The 21,817-nt window shown below is 37.6% G+C and overlaps 2 protein-coding genes across 3 annotated transcripts in view; one reads left to right on the forward strand and one right to left on the reverse strand.

The window, feature by feature from the left end:
• Nucleotides 1–44: 44 nt before the first annotated feature.
• Nucleotides 45–12,593, forward strand: LOC144966134 (metaxin-1-like). Its single transcript, XM_078902244.1, has 8 exons — nt 45–210; nt 1,283–1,352; nt 3,350–3,426; nt 3,956–4,048; nt 4,889–5,068; nt 6,486–6,562; nt 7,373–7,530; nt 8,467–12,593. The coding sequence occupies exons 1-8, from the start codon at nt 130–132 to the stop codon at nt 8,694–8,696; spliced, it is 966 nt and encodes a 321-aa protein (XP_078758370.1). The 5' UTR covers nt 45–129; the 3' UTR covers nt 8,697–12,593.
• A 223-nt stretch (nt 12,594–12,816) lies between these two features.
• Nucleotides 12,817–21,817, reverse strand: part of LOC144966136 (uncharacterized) — a 54,899-nt gene continuing 45,898 nt past the window's right edge. For both annotated transcript variants that reach the window (XM_078902247.1, XM_078902246.1), the window contains exons 18-19: nt 18,631–18,690; nt 12,817–14,673 (exon numbers count right to left, since the gene is read on the reverse strand). In XM_078902247.1, coding sequence (XP_078758373.1) covers nt 14,437–14,673; nt 18,631–18,690 — 297 coding nt within the window. In that variant the 3' untranslated portion in view covers nt 12,817–14,436. The remainder of the gene's footprint in view (nt 14,674–18,630; nt 18,691–21,817) is intronic.

Here is a 21,817-nt window from a genome sequence, read left to right on the forward strand (position 1 = left end):
CAACCTCCCTAAAAACACATCCGGTTCATCGTAGGGGTTCAATAGATGGCTGAAGTAGAATTTTTACAGTTGACGTTTTGGCTGTGAAGTTGTGAAGTCTGAAATCGAAAGTGGAAGGTCACAGTAGTCATGGATGGCCATATAAAGCTTCATATTTGGCAAGGCGATTGGGGTTTACCTTCAATCGACCACAACTGCCTTGCTGCACTGGTAATTTTCTAATATGATGGTCTAGTTAATGTACTTTTTAATGTATCGTCTTCGTTTGTCAGCGGACTTTTCGTCTTGTCTCCTCTGTTTAATGCATAGATGATGACTTGGGACTCGAGAACTCAAGCGAGATCACACTCAGTTCAGTTTCAGAGCCCTGAGTCCCCAGTAACTGTCGTTATATTTCCAGTTCAGATATATTAATATTAATATTATAATTTAAGCAGACCAGACATGCTTTGGAATAAGCAGCGTATTCCTAGATTCATCATCTCAATAACGGTTTTGTGACTTTGTGGTGTTCTTGTCACTGTCACACGTAGGCGTAGGTTTCGGACCGGTATGCACAGTACATTACAAAATTCGTAGACAATTATGGACAAAATAGCAAAATTTGCACCCATTAATTTGCCACCATGGCAGGCTTCTCCACCAGCAAGAGGAGACATTGGGTGGCAGTGAATCAACTTCGGTCAAGAACATGCCTTACTGCACAATCCCTTCATCAGTGGGGTCTTGCCACTTGTCCAACATGTACCCATTGTGGTCAAGAGCCGGAAACCGTAGAGCATCTAGTTGAACGTTGCGTTGTATCGAAGCTTCCGGGCAGGTTCGCGACCGTACACGATTGCAATTGCAGTGATGAGTTTACGACCTGGATAGATCATCATAACATAGTAGTGTGACACCATTAGTATTAGAAGCTGATGCCATCATGGTGGTGACTTTTTGTGCTGGGACGAACTAACTATCACCTGACATGTACTTATTTGCAGGTCTGATTACCTATTTTTTTTTTTGGCAAAATGTTATGGTCTCATTGTTGTAATGGACATGTTCTCACACCAATGCTAAATAATGTCCATTAATTACAACAATGTTAAATCAGGCCCATTATCACATTCGGTTCTCAGACCTTCAAATATGTGCACATAGCTATGACCCCATCTGTAGATGTAGATGCCCCCATTCATTCATTATCCTCTTTTTCAAGATGATAACAACATGTCATCCTTATAAACAAAATGTATAAAAAGGTTAAAATGTGACAATATTTATGTCTAATTTTCAGGCATATTGTAAATTTTCTGGTGTCCCAATCGAGGTAAAGAAAACTGGAAATCCATGGCATTCACCCACAGGTAAAAAAATAAAAAATGAATATGACTAATTATGTTTATATCAGATTATGTTGACTTTTCTACCTTTTGTTCCCTATTTATGCAAATGAGTGGTAAAATTAAACTTCGAGCTTGTAAGCTATAATAAAGGATTTCATGTTTTGAAAATTGCAATTGAAATGTCTTGAAATTTTCAGAAAAATTGGCAAAACCTTCTTCCTGATATTTAAATTCACGAAGTGACTATTCTCACCCCACGATGCTAGTCTTCATAATAGTAGTCCACAATTGTTGTATGTTTAATCCAAAGGTTGTAATGCAGTAATTTGTTAAGTTTCTTGTCACAAGTTGCACAATTAAAAAAAAAAAAAAATCAAATCCAAATCGCAAAAAGCCGGAGAATAGAGGCAGCCTTAAATAAATTCATTTTTTTGTTTTTTGTTTTGTTTTTGTTTTTGTCAGAAAGGAAATAGTATGTCCTTAAAATTTTATAGGAAACCAATTTTATTATGTAGAGTTTAAAAACTTTACATTATTTCTTGGAATAACTATTATTCAAATACAGTGGAATCCTGATAAAGCCAACACCCCCAGACCAGAAGGATTGGTTGACTTTTAAAGCAAGGTTGACTTTATCCACTATCCATGGAACACACTTTGATAAAGGACAGACAATTTGGGACCAACAAGAGATGTTGACTTTATCCACTATCCATGGAACACACTTAGATAAAGGACAGACAATTTGGGACCAACAAGAGATGTTGACTTTAACCAGAAGTCGACTTTTAGAGTGTTGACTTTATGTTGATTCCACTGTAGTTCACTTCTCTAATGTTTTCTCTTGACATTAAGTAAAGACAGGCCAGATTTCTTAAATTCTTGACGACTCCTTGCATGAATTAATAATTGGAAGAGAGAGAGAGCAATGTTGTCCTTTACTGCCATAAGGCCCATAGTGCTTGAGTTTATCCCAGTTTATAGCATTTAATAGACAATAGCGTTTGCTTGCTACCTTTTGGAAAGGACACTAGTCTTACAGGGAAGTGATCTCCGCCAGACCAAACAGTCTCAGTCACCCAATCCCTGCTGGATGGAGGTGGGATGGGGATGTATGCCGGAGCAATTAATTCATCAATACTGAATCAACTACATCTTTTATTTGTCTTAAATCATTTAAAATGATATAAATATAAGGTGAAAAAATATTTCAGTAATAAAGTAACTTGTTGACATTACAGACGCATCGTATTCCTACTCTTAAGCAGCCTGTTAACTTTTTAGTAATCAATTATAATCAAAAAGTCCGGTATCTTGTAAATTTGGTTGTCTGATATGATGTGCTCTCCTCAATTCTAGGGCCGGATTTATTTTTTAAATTAAAAAAAAAAGATTTCCAAGAATCAAAGTGTAGATCATTCGGGCAATGAAGTATTTTATCTTATATTGACTTGTCGTTTCTTCTTCTCGTACACCTTTATATCTGGAGTCCCCTTTGGAAGATGAAGTTACTTGACTTTTTGAGTTCTTTGAGTGGGCTGAAAAGTTTTTGTGATGTAGAGAAGTTGCAGAGGGCCATGTCTCTCCTCTATGGATTGAGTGTTTTTTTTTCATTTTTTTTTCCATTGCTGCAGTATATGCTCTGCGTCTTCCTCCTCCTCACCGTCTTCCTCCTCCTCACCGCATGAGCAGATTGGTGACAGTGTCAATTTCATACGTCTGTGCGTATGCTTTTTAAGTCACAAAATCCTTTTTCTAGGAGTTTTCTGACTTAGTTGTAGTTGTCGGCTTTTTCCCATTTATACATCTGTGGCAAGCAAGGTCATTTTTGAGCTGAATTTAACACGGTTCACATGTGAATTAATCTCAATAAAAAATAAAATGGAATTGATAATTTGTGAAGATGATATCCATCTTTGAGAGAAGAGTTTATAGGTCAAACAAAGGAGGAAGAACAAGAAAAAAAGATGTGTGTGTATAGTATAAACCTCTGACCATGTTATCTATTAATTTAACAGGTACCTTACCAGCGCTTCATCACAATGATATCGCATGCTCCAAATTGACAGATATTTTTGCATATTTGAAGAGAGAGGTGAGACAGCATTTCATTTCAATAATGGGAAAACACTTTGTTCCTTCCCCTCCCCCCCCCCTACCTAATAAAGCTTTGTCAACTCAATAATTTGAATAGAAGAATCTGTTGTGTTGGTAAAATTGATTGGCTAATTTTCAATATTTTCTAACATTTAAAGGCTATTTACGATTTTTCAAAGTTTTTGATTAAAAAAAATAAAGCATGAAGGGAAATTAAGACTGCATACTTGATATATTTTTACATATTTTGACCATTAATTGAGCAATTTACATTCATGTTTAATAATTTTTCCTTAAAATGGGAATGTTCCTAAGATCTTATTATTAACACAAGAGCTCTTGATGCTACCATTTGATATTTTTTATTTGTTTTGTTAATTTTTTTTTTTACCTCTCAGGTTTTAAAGGGAAAATGTGAGTTTTAGTTTTCTTACCATTTCATAATGACACTCTTTTCTCCGATTTCTTAGAAACAATTTATGCTAGATTTCATGCTTTTGCTATCGTTTTATTTGCGTTTTCAACAGCATTGGGGCAGTGATTTTGAATTGTCAACACAACAGAATGCTGATGTTATTGCATTTTCAGCATTGTTGGAAGAGAAACTGCTTCCTGCTTTGGTGAGTTTCTGGTAGCTTTAAATGTTTGTAAAACTTTAAACCCTTAAAAACAAATAAAGCAGGATGTATATATAGCAGATTTATGTCGATATAAAAGATCCCCATGTATGGGAGAAACAGGGGTTTTAGTACCATATATATATATATATGATTCTACGGACAAATGCCAACTGAGGAAATAAAAGACATTGAAACAATCGTTTTGGCTTAAAAATATGTGAGTGAAATTATTTTTATATGCTCTAACCTAAATTATCGAGCTCTCTCGTACCTACAAGTACCCACTAACACTCATATATATATATATATATATATATATATATATATATATATATATATATATATATAATATATATATATCCCATATATGTGTGTGTGTGTCTGCATGCTGTCACTCTTAAGGATGCCAATATATCTAGGTTGCATTGTATCTAACCGAAGCAAACAAGAATGCTATACTCACAGTTCTGACAGTGTTTTGGTTCAGTTCTTTTATCTTGATGATATTTCTAACCATGAAACAATCGAAACTTTGTCTGGGCCATCTGCTGTGATTATCATTCAAGCCATCCATATAGATACTATGCACTTGGCCAAGAAACTCACAACATTGCCATCCGGAAGTATAATGGACCAACACAAAACTGTGTAACCTTGAACTTTTACAGTCTGGTTAATACAGTTAAGTGAGAATTACTCATAAACGTGGATGGCAAAAAATTAATAACAAAGACCAGAGTGACGTCAACTTCATTCTATCTATATCTTTTTAATGCAAAATGAACTGAAACGTTGATTGATTTTTTTCATATTTTTTTTTCACTGTTGTTTATTTTTCAGCTCTATCTGTGGTGGATGGATGACAAAACATATGTGGAGGTTACACGTCCATGGTATGCCAGCAAAATGTCCTTTCCTTTCAAGTTTTTCATGCCCCAGAGAAAGCAGAAAAAAGCAGAGATGAGAGTCATGCTAACCAGGGGAAGAGAATCTATATCGGAACAGGAGACAGAAACCAGGGTATGTAGTTCATGTTTTGGTAAATTTTTCTCTCCTTTTTTATCTATTACTATTACCGTATTACTGTTTTAATTATGCCCTTCCGCCACAACATCATAAGATATATCGTTGCCAAGGCATTCCATGAAGGAATATAGATATTTCATATTTCATCAAACAAGATGTCTGATGTCAACAGGAATCACCTATGATGTCCAAGTGAGCAAATTGGGGGTTAAAAATCTTGCTCAAGGAAAATAACTGGGTCTCGAACCCGGGACCTTCCGGGCCACAGTGCAATCCCTTAACCACTCGGCCACTTCGCTCCCCCGTTTTAGAATGTATAAAATGTCTAGGTGCACACATTAGCAGGTCTGATAGTCGAATGGATCTATTGTTGCAGTGGACAATATTTAGCCATTGTATTGAGTGTGTTTCCATCACAACAATGAGTCCATAATAGTTTGGGTTATCAGGCCTGCAAATCGCAGGTGCGACTATGTGGTCTAGTGGTATGACACTCGCTTTCGAATCGGTAGGTCCTGGGTTTGAGCCTCGCTCAGCACATAGTTGAGTCTGTGGAATTCCTGACCTCCCATAGTGGGCAGGGGGGTACATACTGTGTCTTCTATTCCCTTGTATCTGTTTTCCAACATGTTTTCTGTCTTAGTCCTAGTTGGGAGGGAAACAGTCAAATGTGTAGTTAGTTTTGGGAGATGATATTTTTTTCATTGTAAATCATCTCCCTGTTATGCACTGTATTGTTTTGTTTACATATTATATATGATTTTTAAACATTTGAGTGTATCCCTCTTAGTTGGGACCTGGGCTTGTGTGTGGATGAGACTTTTAGGTGATCTCAAACTAATTACGTGGATAGTGTGCTCTTGGAATCTACATCTGATCCCTATTTGTTCCCAGTTCCCATATGTCTTACCTTTTCTTGTGTGCTTTAATTGTAATTCTAGAACTTTTGACTATCCCATTTTCTTCCTTTTTACTTGCGCTGATATGACCTTAATGTGTTGCAAGCGCCGTAAAACTCTTAAAAAACAAAACAAACAGAGTCCTTGGAAAAGGCTCTTTACCGTACTCGCGTGTAAAATGAGTACCTGGCCGTTAACAGTGTTGTCTCTGTCCGAAAAAAGTGTATTATCGCCTAACAGGCATCATGTCCCGTCCTACATGTTAAGTGTTGCTGTTGGCAAGGGACCCCTTGTAAAGCACTTGGGGCACGTTTAGTGGAGATTGCGCTATATAAATAAAATGCTCATAAGTAAACGTCGCATTAAACCTTCTCTGCGTAGAATGAGGCTAGTTACGTTTTTTAATGTAAATAACAATAGATTTGATTTTAATTTCAGAAACGTATCCAAATTGTTACTCTTCTGTGGTGAATTTATTTATCTGATTTATTCTTTCCATTTGTCTTCTTCAGGTATACAGGGAAGCTAAAGAATGCCTGAATCTCTTATCCTACAAACTTGGAGATAAAAGATACATGTTTGGACAGCTGTAAGTGTAAGATACTTTCTGAGGCTATTGTTTGTGAGTTAGACAGTGTTGAATTTGAACTGTGCAGGGATATCGTTTATGGAGGTTACATTTAATGTATTTGTATATTAGCTTCAGTCAGTCACAGGCCATGTGTTTTTGGGATAGTAAGATAAATAAATACATAAACAGAACTTTTTGTCTGTATAGCAAAACGTAAAATGGAATATTATTGTGAGATGCTGATGACTTTATAGTATTATATTGAAGAAGAAGAAGATTTATGGCTGCCATTTAGATTCGGCACACGACCACAGTCAATAAAATATTAAAAATAATATTATTTTTATTTCCAGAGAAAAAGTTAAAAAATAAGTGACTTTTAAGCCATGGTGAATACTATTGACATTTGTAATCCAACTGTCATCATTTTTACCATCTTTAATCTTTAAACCCTTATATTTTCTTTAGAGGAGCAAAATAGGATTTGATTTTTAGGTCAATTTTGCAAGTTCAACAGATGTTGAGATATTGACATTTTCGTATAATTCAATTATTGTCCAAAGTATTTGTGATTGGCTTTGTTTATTTTCTTTCTCCTAATTGTTTTTGTCTGAAAAGGGCATAAATAATATTGGATTCTAGATATCTGATCATTTCTTAGTGTCTTTTAGAGTTGCAACCAAATTTACAAATGAAAGTTTCCAAATGGATTTATTTTATAATTTATGCTTTCTCTGAAAAAAAAAAAAAAGAAAAGAAATAGTCATATTATTTTCATTTTATGTATTATTATTGTTATTATTTTTAAAAAATTTGAATTCAATTCAGGCCATCCTCCTTGGATGCTTTGGTGTTTGGTTACTTAGCCCCACTGTTGAAAGGACCCCTTTCTGCCAACCCAATACAGACACATCTTTTACAGTGCGAGAATCTATGTCGTCTGTGTAACTCTATCCTCACCACATTCTTTCCTGCTGATATTCGAGGTGAGCTTTTGATGAGTTGGAGTCAATGTTTAATCTAGGGTACACAGGTCACTTTGCAGTTGCAAGGTCAGATGTTTTTTATTGTATCAGAGACTAAAATGTTTTGGGCCGTTTTGAAAGATTTCACTTTAAAGGTGATTAAAGATAAAAGTTTATGCCCCCCCCCCCCCCCCCCCCCCCCCGTGAGGATTCATTAGATGTCAATGCCAGGGCATTCCATGAGGGAATATAACCAATTCATCAAACAGACATCTAATGTCAACAGGCCCATGCATATTGTCCACAAGAGCAAATTAGGGGTTTATCATCTTGTACGGAAAAAAAAAGCAGACGGTACCTGAAGCAGGGTTTTGGAACTGAGACCTTCCAGGTCATATTGCATTGCCTTAACCACTAGGCCATCTCCCCCCCCCCCCCCCCCCTTCTTAGCTGATTAATTGGCACTTAAATCACCTGGAAGAGAGTCTATGGTAGACGAGTGTTTTTTATGTGTCCTCACCATCTCCTGTAAGGCTATGTGGTCTTGTGGTATGACACTCACCTTCAGATCAGAAGGTCCTGGGTTCAAGTCCCGTTCTGAACGGTGCATAGTTGAGTCCTTGGAAAAGGCTCTTGACTCACATTCTCTCTCCATACTCAGGTGTAAAATGAGTACCTGGTGTTAACAGCAGGGTGTCTCCGTTGTCTCTGTTGGAAATCGATTGTAAAATTGCCTCACAGGCATCATGTCTTGTCTATGTATTAAGTGTTGCTTTTGGCCTCAGCCATTGTAAAGCGCTTTGAGCATGTTTAGTGGATAAAGCCACCTCTTCCTTATATTCATGCTAATGCGACCATTCCTAGGGGTACATTGTACATTGATGATTCCTAATTTAGATTCTAAAGTTTGGTCATTATTCACCATCTTTATTTTTCTTTCTTGAAAAACAAAATCAGATGCCGAGTCCAAAAAGCGCCAAGAGAAGACGAAAAAGTCTGAAGGAAACAGCACAGAAATAGCAGATTTCCCTTACAGGAAGAGGAACATGGTTCTTGGAGCCATCTTCGCCTTTACCGTCATGATTGGTTATGCTTTCAGCAGTGGCTTGGTGCAGATCCAGGTCCTCGATGATGACTCGCCTAGGGCGAAAGTAAGAGGCAAGGAGAGAACCATGGTTGTGCAGTAAAAAAAATGAAATGTAAAAAGAAAAGTAGGTTGGCTGAATTGAATGCTAATCTGTTACTGATTTCTGGTTTATGTACATTATCAGCATGAAAATCATACCTGCCAACCCTTTCACTTTTGGCGCAATCATTCCTATTTTTACTCTTCCTTTCTGTTATTCCGCCATTGTCTCTAAAATTCCGGTTTTCAAAAATGATGATAATGGTTAAAAGAAGAAGAAAAAAAAAAAGGGGGGGGGGGGGGGAAGGAGAGGGTGAAAAAGGTCTTAAAAATTTTTTTTTTTTTTAATGATTGCCAAAGGGAGCTAAGTAGGAAAAATTAATTGCACTCCATTACCCTTGCCCAGACATTTACCTATCACATGTGATATGTAATTTTGCCAGCTGTGCCAGAATACTGTCTTTATGTGTTTGATGCCAAAGATGGTGGTCATTTTGATACAGAATTATCCATTTATAAGAAATTCCAATTTTTGTTTTTTTTTTTTGGTCTCAAATTCCTATTTTTGGATGTTATGATTCCACTTTTTGAATGTGAAGGGTTGGCAGGTCTGTGAAAATTGATGTGCAAGTTTTTTAAAAAAAATGTCCCGAACTTGTTTAATTTTAGTTTTGCATTAATTTGTTGGATCACGTTATATATAGAGTCATGTTGATATTGTGATGATTTTTATGAAGTCTCCACATCTGAGTACTGCAGTATCAGAAAATAAAACGTTGTATAATGATAAGTCCCGGGAATGTCCTTTTTCTGACTAAAATCCGAAAAAAACGGCTTTTTGAAATTTTCTGGCAGATTTTGTTTGGTATTGGTGATTAAATTTTTTAAAAGATAAAAGTTTAAAGGCAACAGGGAAGCTAGATGGATATGTGTCTTTTTCTCTGACTTATTGGTGATATCAATATATATATTAAGGGCAGCGTGGCTCAGCGGTACGGTCTTTGCTTCGTACCCGAAATGTACCGGGTTCGATCGCCCGCTGCTGCGCTGTATGGCCTTGAGCAAGTCACTTCGCCCTAGCTCGATTTGCAGCGCTGCACTACGGCTGACGCCTGGGTTATTCCAGTCTTCCCTTGGAATAGACCCTAGACACAAAGTTCCCCTATGGGATGAATAAAGGGAATTTTATTTTATTATACAAGAAAAATTTTCAGGCTTTAAAAAAAATTCCAGCAAATGGTATCCCCGTAGGATGCAATTTTACAGAAGAGAAAATCATTCATCGTTTTTAGATGTAAATAGACACATATTTTGATGTTTTCAAGTTTTCAAATTTTTATAATAGCTTGATCTGAATTTGAAAGACTTTGTGTAGAAAAACAAGGGATGATTCTATCTGACATGATAAATATCTCAATTTGACACAATTTTGATCAATATATGTCAGAGTAGTTATGGTAAGATTTTGTTTAAAGATCTTTTATAGTCATTTAACATAATTAGATAATATATGCATTTTTTTTTTTAATGGTGTATCACTAAAATCATTTTTAAATGATATAAATAGCATTATTTAGAAATAGGAACATTGTGATGAATCTTCCATTCTCCATCTGTGATAATTATCATGAGAAAAAAAAAATACAAACATGGTTTTGATTTTACTTTATTATAATCCTATTAGATTTATAACAGCTTTTTCGATATTCCTACCCTAAAAACTTATTGCAAATGGATGAATTTATTTTAATTTTGAGATTAAATGTTGTTAACTTGTCATATCTGGTTCTCTTTGATTTCATTATAAGATTGAAGCAATATGTGTAAAATGTAAATGGATTCTATTGTTCCCAAAGTGTTGTAAACATTGTTTTAATGCCAGGAGGATCTGAAATACTTTATCAAAGAAGTAAGGAAATAGAGAAAAGTAAGCAAAGAAGTAAATAAGAGATGGATAGAAATGAAATCATACTGGGAAAGAGACAAAGAAGGAAGAGAGAACGAGAGTTCTTTTGAAGATTAGTTTGATATTTTCCTATTGTCCCCTTTTAGTTTTATTGGATTCAATAGTCTGATATCACATTGCCCAGCAATGGCGGCCATAGTGGTTCTAAACCCTGGGTGAAAGTTCGCCGGAAAAATCCGGCATGGCCGGATTTTTATTTTTGAAAAAGAGGTCTCGCTGATTTTTTTCTTTTCTGGCCGGAATTCGAAAATGAAAAAAAACGGCATTTATATAATTAACCGCACTTCTGTTTTTTCCTCTTATTGGTAGTTGCAGGATTTTTTTTTCTGAGCACCTGCCTTTGCAGGATTAATATCATTGAGTAACTTTCACCCATGTTCTAAACAAAGAAAATCGAGAATGTGTAAAAGTCAAAACATGATCTGATTTATAATGTTTTTTTTCTCTGGATACGCTTTTATGCTCGTCGGAGAAATATTTGATAATGGTGTCCGCCATTGTTCCGATAGTTTAGAGCCAGTTACTAAGTTACCATGCATCATTACGAGGGAAGTGACGTTAGGACTGTTGAAGCGTATTGGGCAGTGGAATTGAAACTTTTATTGACTTGATGTATTTAGACGTACAGGCGGATACTTTGAGAACTTCTCTGGAGACGTTCTGCAGAATATCTTCTTCAGCAAGTTTACTTTTTAAAAATCTCGTTCCAAAAACAAAAAAGTTAGCTCAGGATAGAGAAGGATGGAAACTGTTTGTCTGTGGCCTATACCCCGACCCAGGGTGAAAAGGGCAATGATGATGATGAAGTTTACTTTTCTTTCATTCCTGTGAACCAATCAAAATGGTTCAAAGTCATCAATCTGATTAGTAATGTGGATATGAAAGTTAAGAAAGTGCTGCTGGCGATTGGACCATTGCAGGTTTTTGTCATGTATATTCTACTTGAATGTTTATCATGGCTTTTACTGCCAACCATTTTTTTCTAAACAAAAAATATATTGAAATGGTTTTGCGTTTTTCATGCCATTGAAGAATATTCCCAAACATTTGTTCCTCTTCAGTCTGTTTTACCGACAAGGCATAAAATGAGATTTTTTTAACAGGCTTCCTGGATTGTGTTACCTTTAAAAGTTGTATTACTTTATTTTGTTAAAGATTTACTGCTGGGTGGGGTGACTTACCTCCCATAGTGGGCAGGGAGGCACTTACTGTGTCTTCTATCCCTCTATAGCTGTTTTCCATTATGCTTTCTGTCTTTGTCTTGGAATGAGATTACTTGCTTTTGTCCTGGGCCCTGGCTGGACTCCTTGCCTGGGAGAGACACAGTCAAATGCATAGTTATTGTTTTGGGAGATGATATATTTTTCCTTGTAAATCATCTCTCTGTTATGTATTATTATATTTGTTATTTTGAATGTATAACGTAAACATTTGAGTGTATTCCTCTTTGTCGGATCCCGTGCTGCTGTCGAGATGGGACTTTTAGGTGATCTCAAAATAAGTACATTCATGGTATGCTCTTGGATTCTACATCTGATCCCTATTTGTTCCCAGTTCCCCTTTTTCTTATTTTTTTCTTGGGTGCTTTAATTGTAATTCTAGAACTTTTTACTATCCTATTTTCCTCTTCTTTTTTTTTACTGGCGCTGATATGACCTTAATGTGTTGCAAGCGCCGTAAAACCCTAAAACACAAACAAACAGAACTCTGTTGTAATGTTATCTCCTACTTTTAAGGCTGCCCCGAATCATTCCTCAGGGATTTTCACTGCAGGAACCACTCGTACATAATCTTATTTCTTGATGGTATATAATATATATTAACATTGTTCATTTTTATTATTCTATAATTATTATTCAATTATATTTTTTTTGTAACTTTGACAATTAATATAGTTTGAACTGTTTTTCATTTGTTTTTGTTTTCTTTTGGTATTCTTTTTTTTTATAGTTTTGTTTATAAATAAAATATCATTTAACTTATGATTTTTAATTATTTTTTTTATCTCTATTTTTATAAAACGTTAAATCTGTTTGTGTGTGTGTGTGTCTGTGCATGTGTGTGTGTGTGTTGGGGGGATGGGGGGTGGTGGGGGGTGAATCAGACTTCATTTCACTATGGAAATTAGCAATTTCTATCCATCTGATACAAGGCATAGAGATTGGTGTTTGGAAAGGAGTAAAACCTTTAAAAAAGAACAACAAACAACGCCGTGTTGACACGATGGGTCACAGTTTATTCAACTCAGTCGTGATTGGTTCTCGGTTCTTTGGCAGTTGCATGTTTTAGATACATTTTCAAAACAATCGTGACATATTACTGTCATTTGGCATTCGTAGTATTGAGCAGAGATGAACTTCCTAAAAGGGCATAATATGTAGTACATTTAATTAATTAAAAATTTAATTATGTCCTTCCGTCACGACATCATAAGATACCGTCGACTAGGCAATCCATGAAGGAATATAGATAATTCATCAAACAAGATGTCTGATGTCAACAGGAATCACCCATGTTGTCCAAGTGAGCAAATAGGGGGTTAATAATCTTGCCCAAGGAAAATAAAAAAACAAACAAAAGTGCCTGGAGCGGGGCTCGAACCCGGGTCATTCCGGGTCACAGTGCAATGCCTTAACCACTCGGCCACTCAAAATCCTTCTTCAGCCTTCATTTTTTATTTTATTTTAGTGGATGGCTAAAGAAAAGTCGCCTTGTTGTGTTCTTTTTAGTTAATCTCTTCATGTTCATTTTTGTTTCATACTATACTGTTTTCAGGCAGCCTGACCTTATTTTTTCCGCACCCTTGCAAGAATAGATTTAAAAATTTGACCACAAAACTTGTTTTCCAGATATTATTCTAATAAGATGACCTTGAACTTGTCAATCAGTCTCAAAACTGAAACTTCTTAAAGTCTCTAGTCTTCAAAGGTTAAAGTTGTCTCAATGGGGACAGCGTGGCTCAGCGGTACGGTCTTTGCTTCATGCCCAAAAGGTACCGAGTTCGATCACCCTCCCAATTCGCTGTGTGGTCTTACCCGAGCTCAGTTTGCGGCACTGCACTGCGGTTGACGCCTGGGTTATTCCAGTCTTCCCTTGGAATAGACCCTGGAGATAGATTTCCCCTATGGGATGAATGAAGGGAATTTTATTTTTATTAAAAATATTTTTTTATAGTGTTGAGAGTTTTTGGCAAGTTGGAGATCATCTTATTCGATCAACATTTAGAGTATATATTTTCTGATCATTTTTTCCCCTTTTCTGAAAAAGCGTTTCCCATAATGGGCAGGGAAGCACTCACTGAGTCTTCTACCTCCATATATATGTTATTCAACTTGCTTTATGTCTGTCTTGGAATTGAGATTACTCGGTTTTGTCCTGGCCCTTGCCGGATACCCTGGCTGAAAGGGAAACAGTCGAATGTATATTATAGTTTTGGGAGATGATATTTTTTTCCTTGTAAATCATCTGTTTTGTACTATTTTTTGTGGGTTTTTTTTTGTAACATATGATTTATAAACATTTGAGAGTATTCCTCTTAGTGGGATCCTTGCTGGTGTCTGGATGGGGCGTTAAGGTGATCTCAAACTAACTACATTGACGGTATTGCTCTTGGAATCTACTTCTGTTCCCTATTTGAACCTATTCCCCTTTGTCTTACTTTTTCTTGGGTGCTTTGATTGCAAATCTAGAATATTTTGACTACTCCATTTTCTTCTTTTTTTTTTTTACTGGCGCTGATATGACTTACACGTGTTGCAAGCGCCGTAAAACCCTAAAAATCAAACAGACAACAAAAACTGATATGTCAGAGCGTGCTAGAACTCCTACTATCTCGTCACCATTGTGGCATGAACGGTTGATTCCGTAGACCTGTCGGTTTTTCCACGGCCATCTGAGTGACCAAGGACTGTTTGTAGAAATCCCAGTCCGCTTTGTTCTGTAGGCTTTGCTGCATGCTGCCTTCATCCGGGTAGGGTGTGACGATCTCAGAAAGATGCTTCTTCACTCGCTCATTGGCATTTTTCATGAAGAAGCTTTTGGATAACATGATACACTCCGCTCCTAAGCTGACCTGTGGAAGGAAATAATATAGGGAATGAGATTAGCGGAAGAGTAGCGCCCCTTGATTGGACGTCACCCATAGTCTGTGACGTCACCAGCGGAAAAGTTATTAGAGAGAGAACGTCATGTTGGTTGTGCGCGGAAGCGAGGACGAGAGACGCATGCGCACAAGCAACATGACGTTCTCTCTCTAATAACTTTTCCGCCGGTGACGTCACAGACTATGGGTGACGTCCAATCAAGGGACGCTACTCTTCCGCTAATCTCATTCCCTATTGTATTTAATTTTTAGAATCCTTAACATTTGAATATTGCTAAATATAGTCCTTTAGTACCATTAGGCCCATGGAGAGGGAGTTTATCCCGGTTTCTATAGCATGGAACTGACAGTAGCAAGTATATGGTACCCTTTGGCTAGGAGGTTTGTTGCATAGTACTAGCGGGTGGTTGGATGGGAGCATCACCCTTGAATCATATACCTATGATGTTCGCATGGGTGTACGATCCGATAGTGATGTCGTTTCTTCTTCTCTTTACTAGCCTATCCTGCTTCTTTGGTTTGTGATTGTATTTTTGACAGGGGATATTTTTTTTTCTGTAAATCTTCTGCCTGTTTGTTCTTGGTTATTTATAATTTAGCTTATGATATCTTTAGGTTATGATTTTGATTTACATTTGTACTATTTTTGTTAGATTGCTTGTTTTTTTTGTTTCAGCGGTCTCTCATATAACCTCAATTGTGTTGGAAGAGACCTAAAGCAACAAACAAGCATAGTACTAGTACTTGACCTCAGATTTGACAAAGCCAGCTACCCAATAACAGCTGGTTGGACAAAACAGAAGAAAAAAAAAAGGGGGGGGGGGGAGGTGTTAGAAAAAAATCTCGACTTGACCGGGAATCGATCTCGGCCTCTTTGCGTGTGAAGCGAGTGCTCTACCAACAGAGCTATCCGGACGATACTTAGAACAGTGCTAGGACCGAAAGCACTTTAAACAAAGAAGGTAAACTTTGAACACGTTTCTTTCTTTTTTTTTTTTACAAAACAACTTTTCTATCGATTTTTACTTATTTTACTCATTCCTTTTCAGTCAATTTCAGAATCACCCACCCAAACTTCACATCTACCTATCTTAACACAAAAATAGATTTTTCTTACTCATACAGAGAAGCACAAGTACATGTTCAGCACATTAGACTCTACAACACAGTGTCAAGTTATTTTTTAGAAAAATAAATAGCTCTAGCAACAACTTTTCTATAAATTTTATCATGCACAAAAGAAATCAGAATAATAAAATTGTTGGTTGCATCGTGACGAATGTGACGATTTTCCGATGGTTGGTAAGGAGAATGTTAAATCAGACCTGCCGACCCTTCTCCGCCGGTGAGGTCCAATCAAGGGACGCTACTCTTCCGCTAATCTCATTCCCTATTGGGAAGAGAGGTCGTGACGTTGCACCGTCTCTCTTCCGGTACCAAACTCTTTAGAAGTGTGTAACCAGTTTCTAGAGGACTAACAATGAATAGGTGGCGTATTGAATCATAAGGTGGCATAAATATTTATTTAGGAGAAAGATTTCCAAAAGTGGAATCAGGACGCCTGAAAATAGGATTTGAGACAAAAATTAGGAATTTCACCTCTTTCACCCCCCCCCCCCCTTTCCACTTTGCTCTTTTTGTATTCTTACCATTATCATCATTTTTTTTTGTAAATCGGAATTTTAGAGACAATGGCAGAATAGGACAAAAAGGAAGAGTGAAAATAGGAATGATTCCGCCAAAAGCGGAAGGGTTGGCAGGCATGTAAAATGGCCATATTTTAGTTTTAGCCGATTTTAAACATTTAAAAAATGAAATAAACGTTAAAATGTAGAGAATTGTTTACTCTTTTACAAAACATCAATAGCTTAATTTCGATAAAATGCATCATTGAACATAGTTGTCTATGCATATACGAGATGGAAGTCGGTTTGGACGAATTCAATCCCTCGAGGGGGCGGGGACATAAACTCCTCTAAACTAGGTGAGAAGCATTGCCAAGCTTCTCCACCAGTAAGACGAGACACTGGGAGGGTAGCGAATCGGCTTCGGTCGAGGACCTGCCTGACGGCAAAATCGCTTCATCCACCTGTCCAACATGTACCCGATGTGGGAACGAACCCGAAACCGCAGGCAGAGCATCTAGTTGAACGGTGTGTTGTTACGAAGCTTCCGCACAGACTGCTAGGAACTGACCAGGCAACAGCCACTTTTTAGTGGCTAATCGTCCCTGGTTGCATAAAAAAGAAAATGGCGGCGCTCGACCTCTTCTCTATGAAGCTTCCGGGCGGTTTTGCGACGGTGCACGAGTGCGGTAAAGAATCTGCAGATTGGGTCGATCGTCATAACGTTGTAGTGTGAGTGTGAGCACCATTAGAATCTGCTGCTCATAATGTTGTAGTGTGAGTGTGAGCACTATTAGAAGCTGCTGCACAAAATCCAACATGTGGACCATTTCCCAATAACGCCTCATAATAGGAAATGAGATTAGCGGAAGAGTAGCGTCCCTTGATTGGACGTCACCGGAGAAGTTATTTGTAAACAAACCAACTACAAGCCAAGCGCTCCAAATACAAAATTTATGCATAACGTTGAATATGATATGCATTTTTGTACATAAATATGAATAATACAAGGGACGCTACTCTTCCGCTAATCTCATTCCCTATTGGGAAGAGAGGTCGTGACGTTGCACCGTCTCTCTTTCGGTACCAAACTCTTTAGAAGTGTGTAACCAGTTTCTAGAGGACTAACAATGAATAGGTTGCGTATTGAATCATAAGGTGGCATAAATATTTATTTAGGAGAAAGATTTATAGGCAGATTTTTAGGAATAAAGGGCGTAAAAGAGCGAGAAGGGATGATCTTCATTCACAACCGACATTTATTTAGGTTAGAAAATAAGAATTGGGTCCCGATAGCTCAGTTGGTAGAGCACTCGCTTCACACGCAAAGGGACCGAGATCGATCTCGGGTGGAGTCGAGGTTTTTTCTAACACCCTCTGACCACCCAGCTGTGATTTGGGTAGCTAGCTCTGCTAGATCTGACGGAAAGTAGTTTGCGATAGACTAGCGTCCTATCCTAAGGGTAGCAAGCAATTGCTATTGTCCGGGATAAAATCCGGCTCCATCGGCCAACTGGCCCTGAAAGACTCATCATCATCTAGTCAGCTGATCCTGCTTAGGATGTTGCTTCCCGAACTTTCTTGCGAAACAGATTACGGTTTTCCGCCAGTCTACTTGCTTGAGTTGCTGTCATTCCCAGCCATTCACATATATCTTGTTCCCAGCTTCTTGTTGGTCTACCTCTTCCTCTCTTGCCGTCTACCCTTGTCTGCAGAATGTGCTTTTCTAATGATTCGTGGCGAGTCGTGTGGCCAAAATAGTTTAGTTTCAATTTCTTTACAGTTTGAAGAAGAATTGGTGATTTTATTCCGATCCTGAAAGACTACTAAAAAAAATAATAAAATAAGATGCCTTTTCTCTTAAACCAGAATATCACTTGAACATTGTATGTATCTTGTCCTCCGTAGGACTGGTTTCACACTTCCAAAGAGATTGGAACCAGTATTTCGACATCATACCATTTTTCCCCATTGATACTCGCGGCTATGTGATCTTGTGGTATGACACTCGCTTTCGGATCGGAAGGTCCTGGGTTCGAGCCTCGCGCTCGGTGTATAGCTGAGTCCTTGGAAAAGGCTCTTTACTCACATTCTCTCACCGAACTCAGGTGTAAAATTAGTACCTGGCCGTTGACAGCCTTATCTCTGTCGGAAAAATAATGTAATATTGGCTGACAGGCGTCGTGTCTTATTCTACATGTTACGTGTTGCTGTTGGTCAGGGACCCTTTGTAAAGCGCTTAGAGCACGTTTGGTGAATATTGCGCTATATAAAAGCTCACATTAAAGCTCAAGATACTCACCAATGTCACACTGGATGACGTGTTTTCCTCCGTGCTGTTGAAGCTGACACAATCCAAACCCTGGAACGAAATTATGAAAATAGAATATTCATTTAATTTGTTACTCAGATAACCTACACATTCATTTAATTTGTTACTCAGATAACCTACACATTCATTTAATTTGTTACTCAGATAACCTACACATTCATTTAATTTGTTACTCAGATAACCTACACATTCATTTAATTTGTTACTCAGATAACCTACACATTCATTTAATTTGTTACTCAGATAACCTACACATTAATTTAATTTGTTACTCAGATAACCTACACATTCATTTAATTTGTTACTCAGATAACCTACACATTCATTTAATTTGTTACTCAGATAACCTACACATTCATTTAATTTGTTACTCAGATAACCTACACATTCATTTAATTTGTTACTCAGATAACCTACACATTCATTTAATTTGTTACTCAGATAACCTACACATTCATTTAATTTGTTACTCAGATAACCTACACATTCATTTAATTTGTTACTCAGATAACCTACACATTCATTTAATTTGTTACTCAGATAACCTACACATTCATTTAATTTGTTACTCAGATAACCTACACATTCATTTAATTTGTTACTCAGATAACCTAGACATTCATTTAATTTGTTACTCAGATAACCTACACATTCATTTAATTTGTTACTCAGATAACCTACACACTCAACGTTCTACTGGCCGGTATACAGGTAACGGCAAACCGTTTAGCCCATCAATATCAAGAATATCACTAATTTTAATTGAGCTTTATATAGCGCAATATCCACTAAAATGTGCTCAAAGCGCTTTACAAGGGGTCCCTGGTCAACAGCAACATTTAACATGAGGAAGGGACATGACGCCTGTTAGGCGATGTTACAATTTTTCGGACGCTGTTAACGGCCAGGTATTCATTTTACACCTGAGTACGGTGAGAGAAAGTGAGTAAAGAGCCTTTTCCAAGGACTCAACTTTGCGCGAGGTTTGGACCCACTCCGATCTTAACACTAAATAAAACGTTATTTTGTTTATAAGCATCAAATCGAGATTTTTTTTGGGACCTGCTGAGTTCAAATATGAATTTATTTTTAAGGTCGGGGTGATATTTTTGATATTGATGGACTAAACGGTTTACCGTTACCGGTATAATGGCCGGCAGGACCTTAAGTGTGTATGGGTTAGACCGAGGCCACGGTTAGACCCTGGCCTTCGTAAAGTTATAGCCTGACACTGACCAAAAAATTTTGTCAAAATGCGAGTCTTTTGCCACAAAAGAAAACAAATCGTGAGTTGTATTCAATAGTTCAACCAATGAAATAACTTGTTTCTATGAGCACTACTAACGACAACTCACTAGGCGGTGCAAAAACCAAATAATGACGTCAAACTGCCAGTCCTTTAGGATTTCAGTGTCAGGCTTATAACATAACGATCGCTTCGGTTAGACACAGCGAATCAATTAATCGAAACAAATAAGAGAGAAGAATGGATGAACAGTTGGGCAATGAGCACCACGGGTATAGATAGTATGAAGTTGACGTCACTCAGGTCTTTGATATTGCTTTTTGCCATCCGCGTTTATGAGTAATTCTCACTAAACTGTATTAACCAGACTATAAACGTTCAAGGTTACACATCGTTTTGTGTGTTGGCCCGTTATACTTCCGAATGGCAATGTTGTGAGCTTTTTAGCCAAGCGCATACTATCTATGTGTAGTATGTTTACCCATATGACCACTCCTGTAAAGACTGATAGCCTAAATAAGCTCAGAAGACACCAGCAAAACAGCATCTTTCAACTAAGAACACAACACATACCGCTCAACAGCCATTTAAGCAAAATTACAAAAGACACGTCCCCTTCCTGCCCCCTATATCAACACCCCAATGAAACAGTAACACACCAACCACTTGCTTGAATGTCAACCTCTTGAAGACCTGAGATACACATTCCTCCCACCAAGTCTGGGCATCAGTAACACACTTCATAGTCAAATAGAACAACTACAAAAGACGTCTAACTTCTACGTCATGGTACAAGACCGAAGGGCTAGAGCTCAGGTGGTCGCTCGCTGGTTCGGATAAGAAAGTTACTCAGATGACGACAAGAATGCAATAATCTTTAGAGAGACTGAGTCGCCCCCCCCCCCCCCCAAGCTAAACAAAGCAAACAACAACAACATCAACAACAATAACAACAACAACAACAACAGCCAGTTTCGATATGAATAGTAAAGTCAGGCGTAGACGTAGTCCTTCAAAGCCACTAGGCCCATGGAGCCGGAGTTTATCCCGGTTTCTATAGCGTGAAACGGACAATAGCAATTGCTTGCTAGGATAGGACACCAATCTACCGCAAAGTACTTTCCACCAGATCTGATAGATCCAGCTGCCCAGTCACTTCTGGGAGGACCGGGGTGGGGGGGGGGGGATTGCACTCGCGATCAATATCGGCCCCTTTGTTTGTGAATCGAGTGCTTTACCAACTGAGCTATCGGGACCCCCAAGCCTGGCGTATTCTTTATTCTGTTTTGAAGCTGTGATATTCATTTCTGCACATTGCATTCTTTTGCAGTCCACATCTTTTAGCAGCTTCGTATTCACTTTGGCTTAAAGTTGGGAGTTCATAGGTCATGTGACACTTTTTCGGCCGTTTTTATCTATCCAAATGTGAAGTACTTTGTGATAGACCAACGTCCTATCTAAATGATAGCAAGTAATTGTTGCTATATTGATAGGTTTAGATGGTCTTTAATTTGTTACAAAGGTATTTTGATATATGTATTCTAGGTTGTCTTTTATCTACCCAAAGGTGAAGTACTCTGTAATGGACTAACTTCCTATCTAAAGGTTAGCAATCAATTGTTACAATATGGACAGATTTAGATGGCCTGTAACTTGTAACTTTGACTTCAAGTTGGATTTCAACAGTAATGTGAATTCAGGCACTTCTGTTGATAATAACAGAAAAAGAAGTGATTATAAAAATGTCAGAAGACAATGGAGAATAATTTTGAATAATTTTCGGTGATGGGGCTCGAACCCACGACCTTTACTGATACGACAACTCCGCCTGGCCATTTTCTGTTAAAGGTAATGTGACATGATTTTAGGTTGTTTTTATTTATTCTGATGTAAGGTAAACGTTTATGGATA

This window comes from Berghia stephanieae, chromosome 2 (assembly GCF_034508935.2).
Source record: "Berghia stephanieae isolate SIO BIC M18660-M18661 chromosome 2, UCSD_Bste_1.3, whole genome shotgun sequence".
NCBI lineage: Eukaryota > Metazoa > Mollusca > Gastropoda > Nudibranchia > Aeolidiidae > Berghia > Berghia stephanieae.